The sequence below is a fragment of the Panicum virgatum genome, chromosome 5K, assembly GCF_016808335.1.
Source record: "Panicum virgatum strain AP13 chromosome 5K, P.virgatum_v5, whole genome shotgun sequence".
NCBI classification, from domain to species: Eukaryota; Viridiplantae; Streptophyta; class Magnoliopsida; order Poales; family Poaceae; genus Panicum; species Panicum virgatum.
In genome coordinates this window covers 61,330,630-61,352,437 of record NC_053140.1, presented here as the reverse complement: position 1 = coordinate 61,352,437, position 21,808 = coordinate 61,330,630, and the positions used below count along the sequence as shown (strand labels likewise).

The following is a 21,808-nucleotide window of genomic DNA, read 5'->3' as shown; positions in this document are numbered from 1 at the left end:
CACGACAGACAACAGATAGCGGCAACTTTCTCTCTCTCTCTTTTTCCCAATTATTGATTGATTTACCAGCGATCTTCTGACATTTTCATCTATCAGCTCTTTTGCGTCGCCAGCCCAGATCGAAAGCCAGCTGATGCGGAGCAGCATCAGGCACAGGGGCATGCAGCAGAAACCAACCCAGAAAGCCCAAGCTGAAGCTCTCCACCTTCACCACCTCCTTGCTCATCGCCACCAACTCCTCCTTCACCACGCCCTCCGACGTGTGATGCTTCTGCATATTGTTAATTTGTTAGCGGAGAAAAAACAGACAGCAAGGTGCCGTGACCCTGAGCTATTCCATTCTCATTGAAGAGGAACAACCAACCTTATATGCTTCCTCGATCAAGAATCCTTTTCTCCGGTATCCTGTACTCACTGCAGCTGCCCACGTTCCTCGCAAAACATTCTGATCCAAGAGAGGGACAACCTTAATAACGTAAGACATCAGCATGCAATACAAGTGGTGGCATCATCAGGCTCAATTAATACTAAGCTGCTTCAAGATTAATTAAGAGCAAGCAAGCTGAATTTCTTGGGTTCGAAATATATAGAAATTAGGTTCAGTACTTGTGCATCGAGAAACCGGAGGTAGTACGTACGTGTGTAGATGATGAAACGTTGCAGCAGGTTGCAAAAACTTACTCCATGCATGAGTTGATAAATGGCGTGGTAGGACTGTACACGGGCGACAAATTCATCGTAGTGACTTTCCATGAACTCGATAAGCTTTTTTGTGTCCCTAAGCTTTGGGCTTTCTGGTTCAGCAGCCTTTTCACCCTTTAGGGACCTCTGACTCTGATCTCCTCCACCTATCAAAACACAAGTTCAGAAACAGCATTCATAATTTACTATCAATCACGGTCAAACTCCTCGAAACGCAAAGACCATATATACAAAGTAGAAGCCTATTTTTATTTTATCTTGTGGTCGAAGAGAGTATAAACATATTGAAATAAAGCATACAAGTTGTTTCCAAGGCAACGCAAGCAGGAAGGAACATGATCGAAATGCATACCTTGCTTCGCCTCGGCATCACCTTGTTCCATCCCTGAAATGGAGGAAGCTGCTGCCTGCATGGTCGATCTCTTTGTGATCAATGCAATAGGACTTATAATTAGCATGTTAGTAGTACATACATAGGAGTACATGAGTAGGACATTGACAGTGGCATTTCCTCGACAGTAAGCAAGGCCAGAATTGAAGGCAGCAAAAAGGCATACAGGAATCAGGTAACCTAACCTTTGTTAATTAGAACCCACCTGCAGATAACTATGCAAGAATTTGGGCAGAAATTGCACGCAAGGTATACTACATGATGAGGGGGCGTCCATTACTCGATCACCATCCAATCAAATTTGACATGTCGACGGTACTACGTTGAACTAGCCAAAGCGAAGGTTGCGGAACGCTGAAAGCAGCCTGAAACGATGGCGTCATTCCGTCGAGCATGTCTGTTCTGTTCCTTCCAACAGCACTGCGATGCAATAAAGTACTCTATCTACCTGCCGCATCTGGTCCTAGACCTAGAGACCTAGACTCGGTCAACGGCAACCGAGCGCCGATCAAGTTGGAATGCCTTGCCGCTCGTTCTGATCAGTCAGTCGACTGCTGCATCCCAGAAAATTTTGCATGAATGAATATAATCTTGAGCCAACTTGATCAGTACGTAGTACTACGTATATCATATATAGATAGTATTCATTCATTCATTCGGAAATGCTTTATTCATACTGGCCGGGAATTATATTGAACGAGTGGTACGCGGTCGCGTACTACTCTACCAGCCTACCACTTGCTAATCATCGCACACACGACACGACACGACACGACAAAGACACCGAGGACGTACTCCTAGAGGCAGGCAGGCACACCAAAAGGGGTCTGGTCTGGTCCATGGGAATTAAACTTATGACAGACACGCCGAGTTAAAGCACTTAATTAAGTATAATCGTCATTATTTGAATACATCAGGCGTATTAGTTTAATTAAGTGTAACTTGACAGACTGTTTCCAACCCACAGGCCGATCGAAACACACCAGAAGTCTCACACAAGGCGAGCGCAGAAGGTACCAGCATAATAAAATCTTACAAAAAAGTAATTAAAACTAAGACTTTTACAAAATAGCTTTAAATTTAAAATTTACAAAAGAGATGATGGCAAGAAAGAGAATCTAACTTACAGAGCATTCTTACTAGAGAATAAATAAAACAAACTAAATAATTCGAGAACTACCGAGACGTGAAGATAAGACGCCACATCGAGCCCACCGATGTGACACCTAGTTAGCTCATAAACCTGAAATAGGGTAAACAACAAACCCTGAGCAACTAATACTCAGCAAGACTTATCCGACTATTGGGTATACTTAGCCCACATATCTAGACATACAAGGCATTTGGCTGGTGGTTTATTTTGCAGAAAAAACATCTAAAAGGAGGATCCTTATTTTCAATATTTTAGTTCCGGGTTCTATATAGATTAACTATAATCTAATATTTGCCTAAACCAACTAGAGCACACATGGTAGAGCAAATATACTATAATTCAATGTAACCATCATCATAAATGTATAATCCATATTCCATATTGTATCACTACGATGCGGTGCTGCGATCAAGGTGCTCATATCCGAGAGCGACTGACGGCGAATCGATTCGATTTAACCTTGCAAGGTGGACCTAACCAACACGGCACGCAAAAGTCCCGTCAGACCCCACGCGCCAACCCTTCCCCTCCCCGCCTCGAACTACAAAACCGCCCTACCTACATATAGTCAGTCGAGCTCAACGTGAGACCACCAAAAGTAAACATATGCATCCCGTTTCTCCGCGACTACTCGACTCGCCCTAAGGGGTGGTGATGAAGTTCTGTACTTTCGAAGCGAGGCAGTACTAGGCTTACCGGTTTCGACTACCTCCTACTCCCGTTATGCGGTTAGTACAATATCAAACTCGATCAGCAGGGCCAGACAACGGTACGGTCCTTAACCGACACAGACGGGGCTAAACATTCCCCGCCCGGTCTCCAATTCCTTTCCTTTCCTGCATCTTCCAATATTCTATATATTCAATTTATAGAGACATCCTATATCTCGCGAGTAACAGAAAATTTCTCGACTCTAAAATATCCTATATCTCGCGAGTAACAGGATATCACTCGACTTCTACCGAGACCTATTAAGCATATCAGTCCTACCGACCTACACATACTAGTATAAGGCCCAGGAAAACCTAGGGATCATGCAACTAAGGTTTCAAACAACTCCTGAAACGTAATGCACAAGTAATAAGCATACATAAATTGAAATAGTAGGACATGCACCAGGGCTTGCCTTCAGGCTGCTGCTCAGCACTAGGGTGAGTTGGGCCTTGGGCCGACTCCTCGCGAACCTCCTGCTGCGGGGCTTGCCCCTGGGGCTCCTGTGGCTCCGTAACCACTTCGTATACCACCTCCTCTGTCGCGGCTGCTACACGTATACATATGATATGAATTAATGCAAATACGATTTTAAAATTACAATTAACCCTCGACCGAGTACAACTACTAAGGATCTACCCCAATTGCTCTTGTCCACCCAAAAATACCCAAAAACCCGCAGTATCCGGACACCTACTCGGAGTATCCGGACTCTCAAATCCGGAGTTTCCGGGTCTATACCCGGAGTTGTCCCCGGAATGTTAAAAATCCGGAGTATCCGGGCTTATACCCGGAGTCTCCGGGGCCGACAGCATTTTTTCTACCAAGAACAGAAATTCTCATGGTGGAAAAACTAGCCCACCAAAATTGAAACCCTCTTGAATCCTAGTTTAAGGATGCATAAGGAGATGATTGACCAAAGGAAATCACTTAGAACCTCCTAGAAAGATAGATCGGGCCAGCACAAGTTGGAGTACCTTGAACGAGCTTTTCCCCGCGCGAAGAACTTGAAACCCAAGGCTTTCCGGGGAGGAACATGTGGAGAAGAAGGTGCTTCTCGCCATCTTGAAGCCTTCTTGGCATTGAGCTCAAGTTGGGGTGGAGGATTTGGGGTTTAGGGCTCTAGGGAGAGGGAGAGCACTTGAGGGAGAGAGTGAGGGAGGGTGTGGACGTGAGAGAGGGAGAGAGTGACGTGAGAGAGTGAGGGTGAGCGTGAGGGAGAGAGAAATAGAGTGGTTATAATGTTTGTGGGTCACACATGTCATACAGGTTCGACCGGTCAGACCGGTTGTTCCGACCGGTCCGGCCCAAGCTGACAAAAAAACAAACTTTGGTTTAGTGATTTTGTCGTGTGGGTTTGAAACTAATGGCGTGATTAATTTAATCACAGAGAATTAGCACCTGGAGTGTTACAATCCTACCCCCTTAAAGAAATCTCGCCCCGAGATTTAAAAGGGAACAAAAAAGGCTGAAAATGAACTTCTAAGAACTATACATGACTAACGAGAGTTGGCCACAAAATTTTGCACATTTACTTTAGCTCTGTGCTAGACATCCAAATGAAGTCAACGAAACACTGAGAAGAAGGAGAATTCAAGGAATTTCTGACTTCGGGTGGAAACGAAAACTACTACTTGTACATGGGGAGTTTCAAGAATCCCTAAAGAAAGGACATCAAGGCACATTTTTGCATCAAGAACATTCTTGCTCAACTTTATTTATTAATTAAGTAACATGATGCAAAATGCATATGTTGCTATGCAGGTTAGTGGCCATGACCCCCAGAAACTCAAACGTCAAACAACCCATTATCATACTCTCCGAGAACCTACCCCCTTAAAGAATAAACGCTGGAGAAATCGATTTCAAATATTGCAACAAAAGGAATGATGGTGTAGTTTCATCCACACACAATTAAGCACCGGCGCGCTCCCAGGAGCACAATCGCATGGCAGCCGCACACACGAGGCCCTAGGTCCCGTCGCGGCACTATAGGGCGTGGGACAAATCTCCACCATATAAGAACCAATAATAGCAATCCGAATAACACGATCGAATACAAAGAGATTAAAGAGGCAAAAAGCAGCCAGAAAATACGTTCAAAGGTGGGAGGAGCAATAATGGAGATTATGCGCAGACTCGAAATCGTCGCGCCGATTTGATCCTGCCGCCGTCTGTGCAAATTAAATCTCCTTCCATGCAGCGTCTTGCCATGCATGCATCATGCGGTAAATGCAGACCGGATTTTTACCAGAGATCAAAAGCTTCCAATTTAAGTAGTATCTTTCAGATTTACCATTACGATACGCTGCGATCTTGATCGAGATCCCCTCCTTCCCAAAGAGTGACCGCTACGTTCGTGCTTGAATGCTTTGGCTATCATATCCCCCCCCCCCCCCCCACTTTTTGAGGGCAACCATATAATACATGATTAAATACAAGATAGAATATATATTCCCTGGCATGCATGATTTTACACGACGAACTAGTACTAATTAACATTCATCTTGTAATGGACGGGACAAGTGATAGATCAACATCTATGCATCCATCATGATCTTGAATTCCTCGAAGCTGAGCACCCCGTCTCCGTTGAGATCGAACCTGCAGATCATGGCCTTGCACTCGTCAACCTCCTGGTGCGACCCGAGCTTGCTGAGCATCCGCTTCAGGCTCAGCGGCGTGATGCACCCCTCGCCCTTCATTTCGTACATCCCGAACGCCTCCTTCAGTCCCCGGCACCTCTCCTCCTCTTGGTTTTCCAGCCGCACCAGCTTCAGGAACTCCTCCTGGCTCAGCAGCCCGTCGCCGTCGCCGTCCGCGGACGCCACGAGACGGTCGGCGTCCTCGGCGGACACGTCCTCGCCGAGCGCGGCCCTCATGCAGAGCCGCAGCTCGGCTGCCGAGATCTTGCCGTCGCCGTCGCGGTCGAACGCGGAGAACACGCGGCTGAACTCGGATGTCACGACCGCCATCCTCAACAATCTCGCAGAAAGTTCAGAGAATGCTTTGCACTTCTGCAGTTGCAGGCAGCAGCTGATGATAAGTACCTACGGTGTTCTCTGTCTGCAACTGCAATGGCAGGTTCAGTTCAGATGCTCAATTCTGTGGCTATAAATACATGCAGCAACCATGCATGCGTGTGTGAGCATACGGTAAGTTCGTGTTGATAATTTCAAGACGCAACAGAGGAACGAGTCGATCATTGCTTGGAGGTAGTGTCAACTCAAGACGAATTCTCAGCTCTAGCACTGTGAATGACTGAGTGTGGGTTGGCTCTTTCTTTGCAATCATTAATTGCTAAGTTTAGAAGACGATGTACACAGTAGGCTCCAAGAGAAAGGGTCCTCGTCAGCAGCTCCTCATGATTTATAATTATATGCAGAGTCTGACATACCTGGAATGGCGCATATAATACTAATAACTCGTCGTCGCAGCCGGCGATGATCAAGTCCTTGCTTTGGTTGTTTCGTTCATTCTGTTTGGTCTTATCTTGCTTTTCAAACAAAATGTTATATGATCATCCAACTGGCCAACTTCATAAAAACTAGTAGCTATAGGTGGATACCAAACTCGGTTCATCAGAAATTTGTGCTGTTACAGTAGATCATTCCATCAGAATCTGTCCTCCCTTTTTTTCCTGAAACAGGAGGGCTGCAATCTTACAGAGTTACAGACAACTAGACAATACTGATGTAAATGAAACATCATTCTTTTTTTTTTCTGCACTGCGATTGCTGCTGCACACGAGGGAAGTGCAGAGGAGGTAGAACGAACGCCACATCACAATAAACTTGAGACGCCAGTCACATACGGCATGCAAGAAGTTCAGTCAGAGCACCCTGGCCTCGTGTTATCAGGAACTTTCACTGTATTTTGTTTATGCTCCCTACTATAATGAAAAGGCAGAGGACCTGCCAATGTTCCTCAAAAAAAAAAAAAAAGGAAGTTCAGTCAGTTTGTTGTTGGACCAAAGACAAAGGACTCCAATCTGTTCAACACACCCGTGCAATTGAAAACCGCCACCCACTTTTCCAGTCAAAAATTGTTCTTCTTTTTAGTTATTCCCTTGGAAAGGTACGTGATGCTAACTGCTGAGCATACTCTAAGCGGCCCCAGTTAGCTGATTACCTCAACTATAAATACTGTTGCAAATGGTCTCCCAGCCACAGCACCAGTTACAGACATTCAACAAGTCGAAGTGTCAACCAAACAACAACCAAGGACAGGTCGCTCCAAAGTCCAAGCGTATCTTTGCGGTGAACGGCCGGCAGCATGGTTACGGCGTCAGGTGAGTTGAGGCGCGTGTTCGCGTCCTTCGATCAGGACGGCGACGGCAAGATCTCCGCCGCGGAGCTGCGGCTCTGCATGAAGGCGGCGACCGGCGAGGACATGCCGGCCGAGGAGGTGAGGGCGGTGATGGCGTCGGCGGACGTGGACGGCGACGGGCTGCTGGACGAGGAGGAGTTCGTGAGGCTGGCGGGGAATGTGGTGGAGGCCGAGGATGACAGGTGCAGGTGGCTCAGGGAGGCGTTCGGGATGTACGAGATGGAGGGCAGCGGGTGCATCACGGCGCTGAGCCTGAAGGTGATGCTGGCCAAGCTGGGCGCGCACCGGGACATCGCCGAGTGCCAGGTGATGATCTGCAGGTTCGACCTTGATGGGGATGGCGTGCTCAGCTTCGACGAGTTCAAGACCATGATGATGAGCTGAGGCTGAGATGGCAGGCAGCAGATGATGCTACTAGTTCAAATTGCTTCTGATTTAGCATTTATTTTTTTGGTTGTTACTTAATCCTGAATTCCTGAATTATGATTTAAGTAACGTTGAAGCTGTAATTCATGTGTTGTTTGAATGTGAGTGGTCACTGTAAATTCATTCTCGGAATGGTCGAATGGATAGTAGTGCACTTGTCTGTTTGCCAATGCGTATGCGAATGTCGTAGTCAGCAGCAGCAACGTTCCAGTGTGGCTACCATCATCATCGTTGTTAGTGGAGATTGCCTCCAGAACGGCCGGATACTACGACAGCTTTGGCTGACGCCTCAAGAACACGGCAGAGAACAACAACTAGCAATCGCTTTTCGGACTGGTGTCCCATTCTCATTTGCTACCATTACATGAGTATTTATAGGCGACTGTTCCTCTACTCTAACCGCTATTTACACCTTTATAACCCTCAACAACTAGATTCCCCGAATATTCCTGGGACAGGTAATTACACTTCCGGTCCGCCACTTTTTACAGCTTGGCCCACATTCATGACATCACCATTCTCTTGCGGCTTTGATCCTCTGCCGATGGCATCCCCAACCGAAGCTCGCTGACATGCTCCTTCCTCGGTCTCCGCCTTCAACCCCTGGGCCTTGGGACCACAGCCGAAAGACCCGAGATCTCGCTGTTGATGTTCCTCGCTGGCCTACGCTCTCCTGTCTTCGCCGAGCAATCCCGAGGCCGAAGGTACGAAGGTGGTGTCCCAACGGTAGCCCCTCGAGGAGCCATGGTCTTCCCTTAGGAAGATCGCAACCTCAACTTTTCGATATGTGCAACGCTCTGTGAAGCACGTCGTCGACGTTCTCTGCTGTCCTACGTTCTCCTGTCTTCACCCTATATATACTCTTCGTCCCAAGGTCGAAGGTCCGAAGGCGGTGTCTCAACAGTAGCCTGTCGAGGCCGCAATCTTCCCTCGAGAAGATCACGACCTCAACTTTTGGGTGCGTGCAACGCTCCGCGAAGCGTGCATTCGACGTTCCCCGTGGACCTACGCCCTCCTGCCTTCGCCATTTACTCTTGGTCCCAAGGCTAAATGTCCGAAGGTGGCGTCCCCAACACTCATCATACGTACACCGCTGAATTCGGACAGCCAGGTTTCGAAACGTGTTGTTCGTTTCTGGAAGTTTAAACTTTAGTTTTGTCATATTAAAGAGAATTTTCTTATTTAGAAGTATTAAATAAAATCTAATTGCAGAACTTCGGGACTAATTCGCGAGATGAATATAACGGGAGCAATTAATTCATGATCAACGGATGTTTACTGCACCATCACTGTAGCAATTAAGGATTAATTTGGCTCATTAGATTCGTCTCGCGAATTTAGCATTCATCCGTGAAAAAAATTATAATTAAATTTTATTTAATACTCGTAAATGATAAAATTCTCATTTGATATGACATGACTAAAGTTCCGTGGAAACGAACGAATGACAAAAGCATTCAAGTAAAGCAACCTGCGCGAGTCTGAATTCGATCGGCAGGCGCAATGCAAAAGCAACCGGTTCCGAGTTGAGAATTCGGCAGGTGACGTCATCGTCAACGTGGGCATGAGAGCTGCCTACCGAATCTTGAATTTTATGGAACTTCACCGTACCTCCGCGGAGGCCTGCTTTTGAAATATGCAGGCTACTAGTTTATGGCAGTAATCCCGGTTGCCGAGTTTTACAAGTGAAAAGTTTGTGAATCCACGACGAAACGTTGAACGTAAATTACAAACTGAATTACAAGCGTTAAACTACTACTAGTTGTAGTGCTCAAAGTTTCAAACGCTTGCAACGCGTAAGGATCGCATTCCCGTTTGCCATTTCCAATGAAAGTCGTGTACATTGTTTTGTTTGTTAAAAGATACCAAAATAGAAGCGCCGCACGGACACCGTACGACGATGACGGTGACGTGAGAAACAGAGAAGGGACGCGCAGCGCCGTCGCTGCCGACCAATGGCATACCAGGTAGGATAACCATGCAATGCTGCGTGAAGTTGGCCAAGTCGGACCGGAGAACACGGCAGGCGGCAACGTCCGGTCCGAGTCGGAAGATGCCCGGCTTCTTCCTCTGCATTGCCCGCGCGGAATCTAATCCACAACTTCCAGAACAAGACCGAAACCACCCGCGGCCGCCACGCTGAAACATCCTTTCCGACGCCACGGAATTTCCAAGGTGGAGTTTCTTTCGCGCGACCTGCCCCTGCCCCTGCTAGTATCCATATTGTTTTTTCAGTCCACTAGGCGAGTAGTAGTATTGAAGAAGGTGGTTGGTCCAAGCTGCCGCACGGCACGGCAGCGACGACGACCTGCCTGCAAGCCTGCTTGTCGATCGCGTCGCGTCCTCCCCGCCATGCCGTGAAGCTTCCAAAATGCGCGTCTCACCAATGACCGCGCACCCGGCCTCATGTCATCTACTATCTATCTACTAGAGGAGGGCGTCGTCCAGTTCCAGTATATAACCAAAGGGCCACGGCCGCAAACGTCGCAGCAGCAATCCATATCCAAGCAAGAAGAAGAGCAGCATAAGACCACTTGATCTGAGACACATCATCGATCAGACATCTATCTCTGCTAGCGAGCTCGATCAAGCTCACCGCCGGCCGGCGATCATACCAATTCATATATTATCGATTAGGTACCTCGAAGGCGAAGCAGACCGATCGAGGATGGTTGTCGCGTCGTCGTCTTCTGCCCCCACCACCAGCAGCAGAAGCAGCAGCAGCAGCAGCGAGCTGGGTGCCCTGTTCGCCGCGTTCGACAAGGACGGCGACGGCCGGATCTCGGCGGCGGAGCTGCGGCTGTGCATGAAGGCGACGCTTGGCGAGGACGTGTCGGCGGAGGACGCGGAGGCGCTGGTTGCCTCGGTGGACGCGGACGGCGACGGGCTGCTTGACGCGGCCGAGTTCGCGCGGCTGGTGCACGCCGAGGTCGGGGAGGAGGAGCGCCACCGGGGGCTCCGCCAGGCGTTCGGCATGTACGAGATGGAGGGCCAGGGCTGCATCACCCCCACCAGCCTCAAGCGGATGCTCAGCAGGCTCGGCGCGCACCAGGAGATCGACGACTGCCGCGCCATGATCTGCAGGTTCGACCTCGACGGCGACGGCGTCCTCAGCTTCGACGAGTTCAAGATCATGATGAACGCCGCATGAAACACAGATACATGTATAGATTGTGCTTGCATGCGCCGCTTCATTGCTCTAGGATTTGTTCATATACATATCCCATCCATTCATTCAATTTCATTTGGTATATATATGGTTAATAAATCTGGCACTGTGTCTGTGCATATTCGTTTATTCAGCAGAAATTGAATTATTGTTCGTTATTACTTGACTGAATAATCACAAAGGAAATTAAATGTCCATTATGTTTATCCTTGAAAGGTCAAACTTCAAATCACATGTAGGATCATTAAGTCAGAGTTGTATTGTCCATTACTTTATTGCGCATTTGAACACTTCTGTTCTGTCTGATGCTCGGTCTGGTCAACAGTCTGAGAAAAGAAAAAAGATAATACTAGCATATTCGTTTATTCAGCAACGGCAGCTCGTGACGGGGCCCAAATGGAAAATAGGCCGAAACCCTTGTGCGCGGCCTGTGACGTTTAACGCTCGTAATTTGGCGTATCAGTGGGCTGGGCGTGGTGGAGACGGGAATCCGGTCCAGCAACGGCAGACGTGTGGTGTGGACCTCCGTAGAGACGTGCGGACGTGCCCAAATCCTGAAACACGGCGCCCTGCCTGCCTACCTGCCTGCCATCTATCTTTCGATGTACAGTATTGTGGTGGCCACACCATGGCCCTCTTTATGCAAAGATCCCGATAACGATGGGATGGCTCACTATGATGGATCGTGAGTGGGAACATATTAAACACTTTTGTCTAGTGGAGGAGTACGTGCATTATACTGTACTCTTGGCACTTAGATTTATTGCAGCATCTATATAAATCATGATCGCGTTTGTCATGCTCCTTTGACTATCATTGATAATAATAATAATAATAAGTGGGAACAGACCATTACACGATTGGGATGACGTACGTTGAGCGCTGGGAAAGCTACTGTAACGACCCGGCCCGGGATAACGGTTAAGATCTACTCTACATTTTTGAGTAAACCACACCTGCTAAATAACTCTCTTGCGCTTTCATCCTCGCTTCGCGCAAAAGGCTGCAGCCGGAATTATTAGCTTCCCGCGATCCGGCTATTTAAGCTGGTCTTGCTCGCGTTCGGTTTCCCGTATGGGACTAAACTGGGAACACTGTGCCGGAGCTACAGTATTTTTCGCGCTACAGTATCCATGCTACAGTACTCGACTTCAGCCCGGCCCAACTGGCCACAGGCTGTCACAGTCACCCCCGTTGAGGACTCGACGTCCTCGTCGAGACATCGAACCAGCTTACCCATACGGGACAAAAGAGCAAGATCCCCTCTCTTGGGCCACGTCCCATACGTCTAGTGCTACGATCCCATGTGCCACGCCCGTGGGTTCACTGCCAGCAGCCCATGTGTGTCCGTCCACATGCTGTTGGCATCTGTGTTCTCACGCGCCGACGTGCTCATGTACGCGCACTTCTGCCCGTACGTGGCGTGAACGGCGAGAGTATGGCTCTGATACCCCTGTAAAGACCCGGCCCGGGATAACGGTTAAGATCTACTCTACATTTTTGAGTAAACCACACCTGCTAAATAACTCTCTTGCGCTTTCGTCCTCGCTTCGCGCAAAAGGCTGCAGCCGGAATTATTAGCTTCCCGCGATTCGGCTATTTAAGCTGGTCTTGCTCGCGTTCGGTTTCCCGTATGGATTCCCGTATGGAACTAAATTGGGAACACTGTGCCGGAGCTACAGTACTCGACTTCAGCCCAGCCCAACTGGCCACGGGCTGTCACGCGATCCGGCTATTTAAGTTGGTCTTGCTCGCGTTCAGTTTCCCGTATGGAACTAAATTGGGAACACTGTGCCGGAGCTACAGTACTCGACTTCAGCCCGGCCCAACTGGCCACGGGCTGTCACAGCTACAAACTCTGCATGCGCTGTGCTACTGCTACCCATCCCCTGCTCCTCCTGCACTGCAGGCTGCTGCGCCTGCTCCCTCACAGCTACAAGAATACAGAGCAGTACTGCCACGCGACCAAGCATACAGAGGGACTGCATTTTTTTTTTTGAAAAGAATTCTTCTCTGCATTGCGCCCTGAATGAAGATTAGACATTCAGACATGCTGCATTGCGTTTGCATATCAGACTTGCCGAGCACTGAAGCAAGTGTATGCCCATCATCCATCGATCAACTCAAGTAAACAAAGCGGCTGCCGGTGCCGGCCCGGCCGGGAGGGGGGATAACGATATGATGGGCGCCTGGATCGGACGTGTCATTTCTGCTGATAGCTACGCACCCGCGCTTGGGTGCATGAGAAAAAAAAATGAAGTCAGAAAAGGATACGAGAGAGATCGTCGCCAGCAAGCTAAGGAACCCGAGCCTAATTGTCATTAATTCCGACAGCGGCTGATCGACGCACACGGAAGGCATCTTCACCATGAATCTCGTTATCTGTACGCAAGCATGCTGCTCTGATCTTGACCTCTACAATCATTTGACATGGATAGGATATGGGAACCTGGCAAAATTAAATTAAATACGCAACGTCTAATAAAGAGCCTAATCATCTCATCTTCTTTTACGAGCAATGATCACGCACCACGGGTTAGTTATCTGTTATTTCACAAGAGAATCAACTACCGATCATGCGTCACCTAAACACCATCTACTACAAATCATTGCAGCTCCATTATATTGCCACACCCAATCACTAGCTCCGATCCTTGGTAAAAATAGGCCGGCTCTTCATTATATACCTTTTTGTTTTTTTTTTGCACGGCCGGACGGTGCTTTCGGATGGATTCCAACGAACCGGACCAAGTGCTGCGGCGGCATCGGCACACGGGTGCATTGCAATTGCATGGCTGCTGCTCTGGCTACACAGATATGATGACGATGGAGAGCGGCGCCGGCGAACATGTTCCCACTAGTCCCACGAAACAGACCACCTACAAACCTGAGCGCTGCACCGTGGACATGGTTCATACACCGCTGTAGCCAAAGTATACACCGTACGTCATTCTCCAACCACGGAACGTATACGGGAGGAATTCTAATTAATTATAAAAACAGCTTCATAAAGATTGGACGTACCATCTCTGATTCTGCTAGAATTAAATGCTACTAGCATGCATCATGTTTCTGATACCGGCCAGCTCACAAATAGTTAATGCTTTATTTATTGACTACTAAGATCTAGTCAGATTTCATTTTACAAAACATCTGGAAACATTGAATTTATATATTTGTATATTTGCCTTTGAAATTTTGTGTAAGCTCGGCTCGGTGTGCTTGGGTGGTGTGACCATCATCCATAGCTGTGGACCCTGTCCATGACCGTATGCCCGTCCACAACCACAACAGGACAACCGTCACCACCCCCACTGGGCACCCAATAAAACGCCACGCCAGCACCGCCACAGGGTCGGTCCATCACGGGCGAGCTACTCGATCCCCGGCCACACGCCCACACCAATCTACTGCGGGGCGGGCGCACCCACAGTCGCAGGTCGAGGGAACAACAACAACAACAATGGCGGCGGTCCGCCTCCGCCGCATGTGCAGCGCCGGCCGGCGGCCGAGGCTACCGGCGGCCGTGCTCCTCGTCCTCGTCCTCCTCGCCGCGCCGCCGTGCCTGCAGGCGGGTGGCCCGATCAAGACGGTGGTGGTGGTGGTGATGGAGAACCGTTCGTTCGACCACATGCTGGGGTGGATGAAGCGGCTGAACCCGGAGATCGACGGCGTGACGGGCGGCGAGTGGAACCCGGTGAACACGACGGACCCGGCGGCGGGGCGCGTCTACTTCGGGGAGGGGGCGCAGTACGTGGACCCGGACCCGGGGCACTCGTTCCAGGAGATCCGGCAGCAGATCTTCGGCTCCGACGACGCGTCCGGCCCCGCCCGGATGGACGGCTTCGTGCAGCAGGCGCGCTCGCTGGGCGGCAACATGACCGACGCCGTCATGCACGGCTTCGCCCCCGACAGCGTCGCCGTCTACCGCGAGCTCGTCGCCCAGTTCGCCGTCTGCGACCGCTGGTTCGCCTCCGTGCCCTCCTCCACGCAGCCCAACCGGCTGTTCGTCCACTCCGGCACCTCCGGCGGTGCCACCAGCAACAACCCGCAGTACGTACAGTTGGTCTTCTTCTTCTTCTTCTTTTAATTTCGAGGAGTTAATTAATTGCATTGTTGATAGCACGCAGTAGCAGTACGTATCTGTGTCCATGGATTTCTATCTCTTTCATATTTTTGCTGGCTCCTGCATTATTCGTTGCGTGTGAACCGTACCTGAGCTATCAGTCCGTGCCATCCAGACATGCAGCCACAGGCCCACAGGCACAGGGGTTGGTTGCCAACCTTGGCTTGCCTGGCTTTTCCTATTCATGGATACTGGCGGCTTAATTGGTAGGAAGTGTCAAAGCTGTTTGCTCACTGGATAATCACATTAATGGCCTCCCCTATTAGTATTATTAGTTACTATACTTGGACCCGTTTAGAATTGCAATGTACTAGGAGTGGTACCACGCACACAAGTCGTAGTATACTCCTGGATATTTCTTCAGTTAGAAATATCTGTAGGGTATAGTATATGAAGATTTTCTTTTCATCTTGATATCGTTGACTTGCAGCATCTATCTGTCTTGTTTTGGCAGAGTACGTACCCATAACAAACGAAATAGATGATGCAACGTACATAACCTTAAAAAAAAGTTTCAAGAGTCAAATGTGTTAAACTGTCTAGTTGCGTTACGTATATAATAGTCAGAAGCAGGCGCCAATATATAGTAACTAATAATGTGAAGTAGCTAGCGTACATATACTACAATGTTCAAAAAACAGCCGCCGCAGTCATCAGTTTCTTTAAAATTTGTTAGGTGACGCCGCGCCGCTTCATAGTCGGTGCTGCACACGCCGGCCTATATATAGTATGGAGATTCCTGCCCAAACTCTTTAGAAGGCCAGAACACGTTAGAATCTTTAGTCAGTCCAACTCTACTCCTAGTACATGGCGAGGTAGCGTACGTTCAGAATTTGGCCAGCAAGCAAGCAAAGGCTATCCTTGTATGTAGTGTAGTAGGACCGCAATCCAACAGCGCCTATCAGATCACGGTTGCCTCTTGTCTGCACGTAGATACTGGAGTATATGAGAATTCCTGCCCGATGAGTGACAACTTGATCGAACCCATCCGTTGGCTTGCACAACTCGATCGTCTGCAAACTGACAAACACATTTCTTTGCTTCTTTTTTTTTAGATTCATTTCTTTGCTTCTTCGTATGTACTAGTATACTCCCACGTTCGGGTTCAGAAGAAGGCCGACGACCCTCAAGGAAATTAAAATTTCTGATAAACTGGCATCCTTCTTCACGGTGCACTACTACTAGTGGCGCCTAATAACTACTAGTATACAAAGCAAAACACCCATCACCAGCCTCGTCTCACCACTGACATGATGATGACCCTATGCTTTTGATAAGCTAATTAACCACACGCGTCCGGCTGTGATTAGCCAGCGGGCCCAGCAGATAGCAATCAACTTTAATTTTTGTGCGGGCCAGGGCGTTGTTTTTAATTTGTCCCCCATCCATCGACAAACACTCAGAGATTAGCTAGTGTGCCCTGCCCCGGGAAATGATTACTGGTTATTCATCAGAGATGATTAATTAAGGCTGTCCCGATCCACCACCGTCCATGTGAAAGCAAAAAAGGTACTGATGGTGGTGGCGCGCACGCGACCTCTCGAGAGGGAGTCCCCACCTAGCTTCCCTTTTGATGCATGCTGGACCTTCAAATTTGGATGCACTCAGACACACAGAGTACTGTAGAGTGTACTTACTGTGGATCTCCGTGGTCTGCAGTGGATGAGCTGCTGATGGAGCACCACGAGAACGACCTGTGTTATGTCGGTTCGTGCTGTGCTTTGGGGCCAAGTGAGAATATAATTTGATGCTTATAATATTAATTCCAGCGTACTGTATGCAGCGACAACATGCTCACTTGTCGGCAGCGTATGCTGTGCACTTGACTAGCTACTTGACCGCTGCGGTCTGCGGAGATCGGAGAGGAAAATAATGACACTATGTACTACTACCGCTACGTTTGGTTCGGCTGGCTGATGTTAATTTGTTGTGAGAGAAAAATAGTGTTGGCTAGTGGCTGGCGCTAATTTGGTGTGAATGAAAAACAATACCGCTGGTTGTCACCTAGGTGCGAGGTACCTTCATTGGGTCATTAGATTAATTTGATCTCGATCTTTTTTCTCCTAAAAAGATGAACTATGATGTGCTATCATCATCATCATCATCTAGATTCTACTTGGTTGCTTCTCCGGCCAAAAAAGAAAAAAAATTGGGCTACTCTTCTTTAAGGTTCCATTCAACAAAAGAAAAGAGGTTCCATCGTACCAAAAGGCAGATGGGCGTGTGAAACAGTGAAGCTAAGCTTAGCAGCTAAGCAAGCATTGATACCTGCCTGCCTCACTGGACTGGATAGTTGGGCCTTAATTACGCCAATTGAAAATGGCAAACAGGTCAGCCATCATACTTACGTACTAGAGGAGGCCCATATAGCACCAGGACATTAGGCCCAATCTTTCTATGTGTTGGAGTACTGTTGTTCTTTTGCAGAGCCAGAGAGGAGGATGTGTTAACTGTTTGTTATCACCCGGTTTCTCAAAAAAAAAAAAAACTGTTTGTCATCAGGCTCGTAATTACTAACCATGAGTGATGAACTTGAGCTGTGATGTGATGTGATGATCAATATAGTACTAATTAATGATGCAGGCTGCTGGCCGAGGGGTACCCTCAGCAGACCATCTTCGACAACATCCACGACGCGGGGCTGTCGTTCGGCGTCTACTTCCAGGACGTGCCGGCGGTGCTCTTCTACCGCAACCTGCGCAAGCTCAAGTACCTGCTCGACTTCCACCCCTTCCACCCGACCTTCCGCGACCACGCCCGCCGGGGCTCCCTCCCCAACTACGCCGTCATCGAGCAGCACTACCTCGACTCCAAGCTCGACCCCGCCAACGACGACCACCCCTCCCACGACGTCTACCAGGGCCAGATGTTCGTCAAGGACATCTACGAGACCCTGCGCGCCAGCCCGCAGTGGAACCAGACGCTCATGGTCCTCACCTACGACGAGCACGGCGGCTTCTTCGACCACGTCCCCACGCCCGTCCATGGCGTCCCCAGCCCCGACGGCATCGTCGGACCGCCGCCCTACAACTTCACATTCGACCGCCTGGGAGTGCGAGTCCCGGCCATCCTCATCTCCCCATGGATCGAAAAGGGAACAGGTACTACTCTACTGCAAGCAACATTTATGCACTCATGAACGGCGTACTTGATTATTCATGATGTATCACTAACTACTAGTTTCTTTTTGTTGCTTCAATTCGTGCCATCAGTTATCCATGGGCCGAATGGACCGACGCCAACGTCGCAGTACGAGCACTCGTCGATCCCTGCCACGGTGAAGAAGCTCTTCGACCTGCCGCAAGATTTCCTGACGAAAAGGGACGCGTGGGCAGGCACCTTCGAGAGCATCCTGCAGACAAGGACGGAGCCCCGGACGGACTGCCCGGAGCAGCTCCCGATGCCGACGAGGATTCGGCAGACGGAGGCAAATGAGGAGGCCAAGCTGCGCGCCCCCGCAGCCCACGCCGCCACAGCCGCTACTCGCACTGTTGAGCCCACGCCGCTGCCGCTACCCGTGCCTCCACTACTGCGCGCGCCGCCGAGCCCATGCCGCCGCTGCCGCTGCCCGCGCCTCCACTGCTGCGCGCGCCGACGGGGACGGGAAGGAGAAGGGGGGGCAGGGGGTTGGAGATGGGGATGAGAAGAGAAGAAGGTTCTGAGGGGCATCGGTGGGGAGATAGGATAAGGACGCACGAAAAAAATCTAAGGAGATAGGAAGACAGATCACCGTCGGTTCGTAATACGAACCGTTGGTGATGGTTCATAGCACCGCCGGTTCGTGTTACAAGCCGGCGGTGATGCGCTCGCAGGCCATCACCAACGGTTCGTACCACGAACCGGTGGTGATAGGAAGCATCACTGCCGGTTCCAACGGCCACTACGACCACTTGGTCTAGACCCGGCGGTGATACCTCATCACCGCCGGTTCGTGTTGAACCGGCGGTGATAGCCCGTTTGCGATGACCAATTCTCTAGTAGTGCCAGTCGGTGGAGCGGAGTGGGTCTCGTGTATCTTTCACGAAAATCGCGAGTTGCAGAGATGAGAATCATGAAAAGCAAGATCCCGAATAAGAAAACAGAAATCGAGGAAACCACAAGAGTGAAGATTAGTAGAGTCACATCTTTTGTCATTCTTTGCTCCTTTTTCATTCAAAGATTCATTCGAATTTCCCAACCAAAAAATCTATATGTCTATTCTATGATATTTCTATATATATATATATATATATATATATATATATATATATATATATATATATATATATATAATATGTTATCTAATATGACACCCGATTTGTCAAAGGGATTGGATTGGTGACTTACCCATTCAGTGACTTTTGGCACTGGATGTTCCAAAAATGGATACTATCGGATCGGGTGAATTAGAGAATAGAAACTCCATATCGCATCGCGCGGCACTACCCCTTGCCTCCTGCAAACCCGCAGACTTCTTGCCGGGACTCACAATGCCGAGGATACTTGCCTTTAGGGATGTCCTTTGGAAACGTGTGAGCATACACGGCTGGCAAAGTGGTATGGGATAACCTTAACATCGGGGATGAGCAGGATATTATCTTTGGTTTCCTCTTCGGGTGTAACAAGGAAGCAGGAGTTATCGTCTTTGGCGCATCAGTTTCTTCTTCTTCGAGCAAGTCACAAAGTTGATCAACTACAAGTAGTGGCGGATGTAGCCTTCGGTGGTAGAGGCTCTCCTCTTCTTTCTCCTCTACATTCCTCTCTTTTTTCTTCTTCTCATCCTCAGCTCATGATCCAATAGTTTCCGGATATAGGGGGACTAGTGCCCCTGCCCTTCGGTGGTTGGGAAGCTCTCCTCTTCTTTCTCCCTTACATTTCTCTCTCTTTTTTTATCTTCTTCTTCCTTTGTTCTCATCCTCCTCCAGCTCATGATCCATTAGTTTTCGAACATAGGGGGGCTGGCGCCCGCCACGACTATACATCGCTACGTTTTCATCGCCTCAAGCGGCTTGTGGTCAGTTAATTTTTTAATTGGGCTGTTTCTGTTTTTGCGTTAGACACAGGCCCACACGCTAGAGCGCATGGGCTCTGTGCTCTTGCTGCATGCGCATGCATGTTTCGCTTTTGTGCTCCTGCTACATGCGCTTTTGTGCCCTGCCGCATGGTTTTTGTGCTTACTGCCGCATGCGCATGCATGCTTACTACAACACTGCAGTTGCACATGCAATCATTCCTCTCGTGTTTTCTTTCCTTTTTCTTCCTTTAGCTCATTCTCTTTTATTTAGTTTCCTTCTTATCTATATTTATATTTTGTATAACTAAATTGTTTGTTATGTCAAATTATTTGTTTGTTTTGTAGACTAAATTGTTCCATGATGTTAACTTATTTGTTCGTGATATTCATTTTTCAATACTTATCCTATACAATCAAATGTTCGTGTGTATATAATATTTTATTCATTGTACATTATTATTTGTTCAATATGATTATTTTTTTGTTCACAACAAATAATCATTTATTTGTGTTATTAAAATATTTGTTCCTAGTAGCTGAATTTAGTTACTGAAAATTTATAAAAAAAACTTTTTTAAAATATCGTACAAACATAGACAAGTGTGGTCTTATTTTGAAGATCTTACCATAAAAAAATTATGGTGCAATCCAAATTTAATTTTGATGCTCAATTTAGTACTTATGACTTTTTTAATTTTAGAATCTACGTGCGTGGGAGTAACGTCACTCTATTTGTCCATATCTACATGCGTAGAATCTCTTTATAGTTTGTGGAAATAGTCAGTCTCAATAATTGAACCTAATTACAGCCCAAAATATTATGCACACTATAGTTGTCCGCTTTAGGTGATAGTTTGCGAAACCATCACCCGAAAGCGACATATAATCGCACCTGCTAGCGCCCCTGCCCCCACGCTAGATTTGCATGCTGACTACAGCACATCCACCTACTGTTTGTCCTGTGAGGAGATAGTGAAAACATATATGAACCTGAGTGACTACAAGTGCCAAGGTGTAGATGGTTACACATCATTCGTTGGCAACAGTAAGACTTGTTATCCATGGGCCTAATGGACCGACGCCAACGTCGCAGTACGAGCACTCGTCGATCCCTGCCACGGTGAAGCTCTTCGACCTGCCGCAAGATTTGCTGATGAAAAGGGACGCGTGGGCAGGCACCTTCGAGAGTGTCGTGCAGACAAGGACCGAGCCCCGGACGGACTGTCCGGAGCAGCTCCCGATGCCGACCAGGATCAGGCAGACGGACGCGAACGAGGAGGCCAAGCCGAGCGAGTTCCAGCAGGAGATCATCCAGCTCGCGTCGGTGCTCAACGGGGACTATGAGCTCACCAGCCTGCAGGACAGGATCCAGGACAGGATGAACGTCAGGGAAGGCATCGCCTACATGCGGGGCTCCGTGAAGCGCTTCTTCGAGGCCGGCATGTCGGCCAAGCGGATGGGCGTCGACGATGAGCAGATCGTCAAGATGAGGCCATCCCTCACCACTGGGATTGAACGTCCATAGACTGACATAGTGTGACAAAAAAATTAAAAAGAACAAATATACTGGAGTGTAAATTAAATTGACTATATATCAAATCAAAGAGGGTTCGACGATTTGATGGACGCTGATATATCAAATCGAAGAGGGTTCGATTAAATTGACTATGTATCAAATCAAAGAGTGTGACAAGAAATTAAAAAAGCATATCAAAGAGTGCTAGTATATCGGAGGTAACTAAACATTGATTTACATCAGATAAGAAGTAACTTCTCCCTTATTTGAAACTCCTCAGGAATTAACTTAT

General features: G+C 48.4%; 4 protein-coding genes across 4 annotated transcripts; 3 read left to right on the top strand and 1 right to left on the bottom strand.

Moving 5' to 3' along the window:
• Window positions 1-5,434: 5,434 nt before the first annotated feature.
• LOC120710841 (putative calcium-binding protein CML19) lies at window positions 5,435-5,997 on the bottom strand. Its single transcript, XM_039996408.1, has one exon. It carries the CDS (start codon window positions 5,930-5,932, stop codon window positions 5,498-5,500), a length of 435 nt encoding a protein of 144 aa, XP_039852342.1. The 5' UTR covers window positions 5,933-5,997; the 3' UTR covers window positions 5,435-5,497.
• A 1,235-nt stretch (window positions 5,998-7,232) lies between these two features.
• Window positions 7,233-7,670, top strand: LOC120710840 (putative calcium-binding protein CML23). The gene has a single exon (XM_039996407.1). The coding sequence runs from the start codon at window positions 7,233-7,235 to the stop codon at window positions 7,668-7,670; it is 438 nt and encodes a 145-aa protein (XP_039852341.1).
• A 2,356-nt stretch (window positions 7,671-10,026) lies between these two features.
• Window positions 10,027-11,078, top strand: LOC120709286 (probable calcium-binding protein CML31). Its single transcript, XM_039994867.1, has one exon. The coding sequence runs from the start codon at window positions 10,381-10,383 to the stop codon at window positions 10,861-10,863; it is 483 nt and encodes a 160-aa protein (XP_039850801.1). The 5' UTR covers window positions 10,027-10,380; the 3' UTR covers window positions 10,864-11,078.
• Window positions 11,079-14,284: 3,206 nt separating this feature from the next.
• Window positions 14,285-21,525, top strand: LOC120709285 (non-specific phospholipase C2-like). Its single transcript, XM_039994866.1, has 4 exons — window positions 14,285-14,934; window positions 17,591-18,108; window positions 18,220-18,446; window positions 21,280-21,525. Exons 1-4 carry the CDS (start codon window positions 14,345-14,347, stop codon window positions 21,523-21,525), a joined length of 1,581 nt encoding a protein of 526 aa, XP_039850800.1. The 5' UTR covers window positions 14,285-14,344.
• The last annotated feature ends 283 nt before the right edge of the window (window positions 21,526-21,808 follow it).

Bases quoted from the DNA above. Each gene is read 5' to 3' on its own strand.
- LOC120710841 (XM_039996408.1), bottom strand. From the start codon at position 5,932: ATGGCGGTCGTGACATCCGAGTTCAGCCGCGTGTTCTCCGCGTTCGAC.
- LOC120710840 (XM_039996407.1), top strand. From the start codon at position 7,233: ATGGTTACGGCGTCAGGTGAGTTGAGGCGCGTGTTCGCGTCCTTCGAT.
- LOC120709286 (XM_039994867.1), top strand. From the start codon at position 10,381: ATGGTTGTCGCGTCGTCGTCTTCTGCCCCCACCACCAGCAGCAGAAGC.
- LOC120709285 (XM_039994866.1), top strand. From the start codon at position 14,345: ATGGCGGCGGTCCGCCTCCGCCGCATGTGCAGCGCCGGCCGGCGGCCG. The intron at 14,935-17,590 runs GTACGTACAGTT...TTAATGATGCAG, and splicing joins GCCACCAGCAACAACCCGCA to GCTGCTGGCCGAGGGGTACC. The intron at 18,447-21,279 runs GCCAAGCTGCGC...GCGAACGAGGAG, and splicing joins AGACGGAGGCAAATGAGGAG to GCCAAGCCGAGCGAGTTCCA.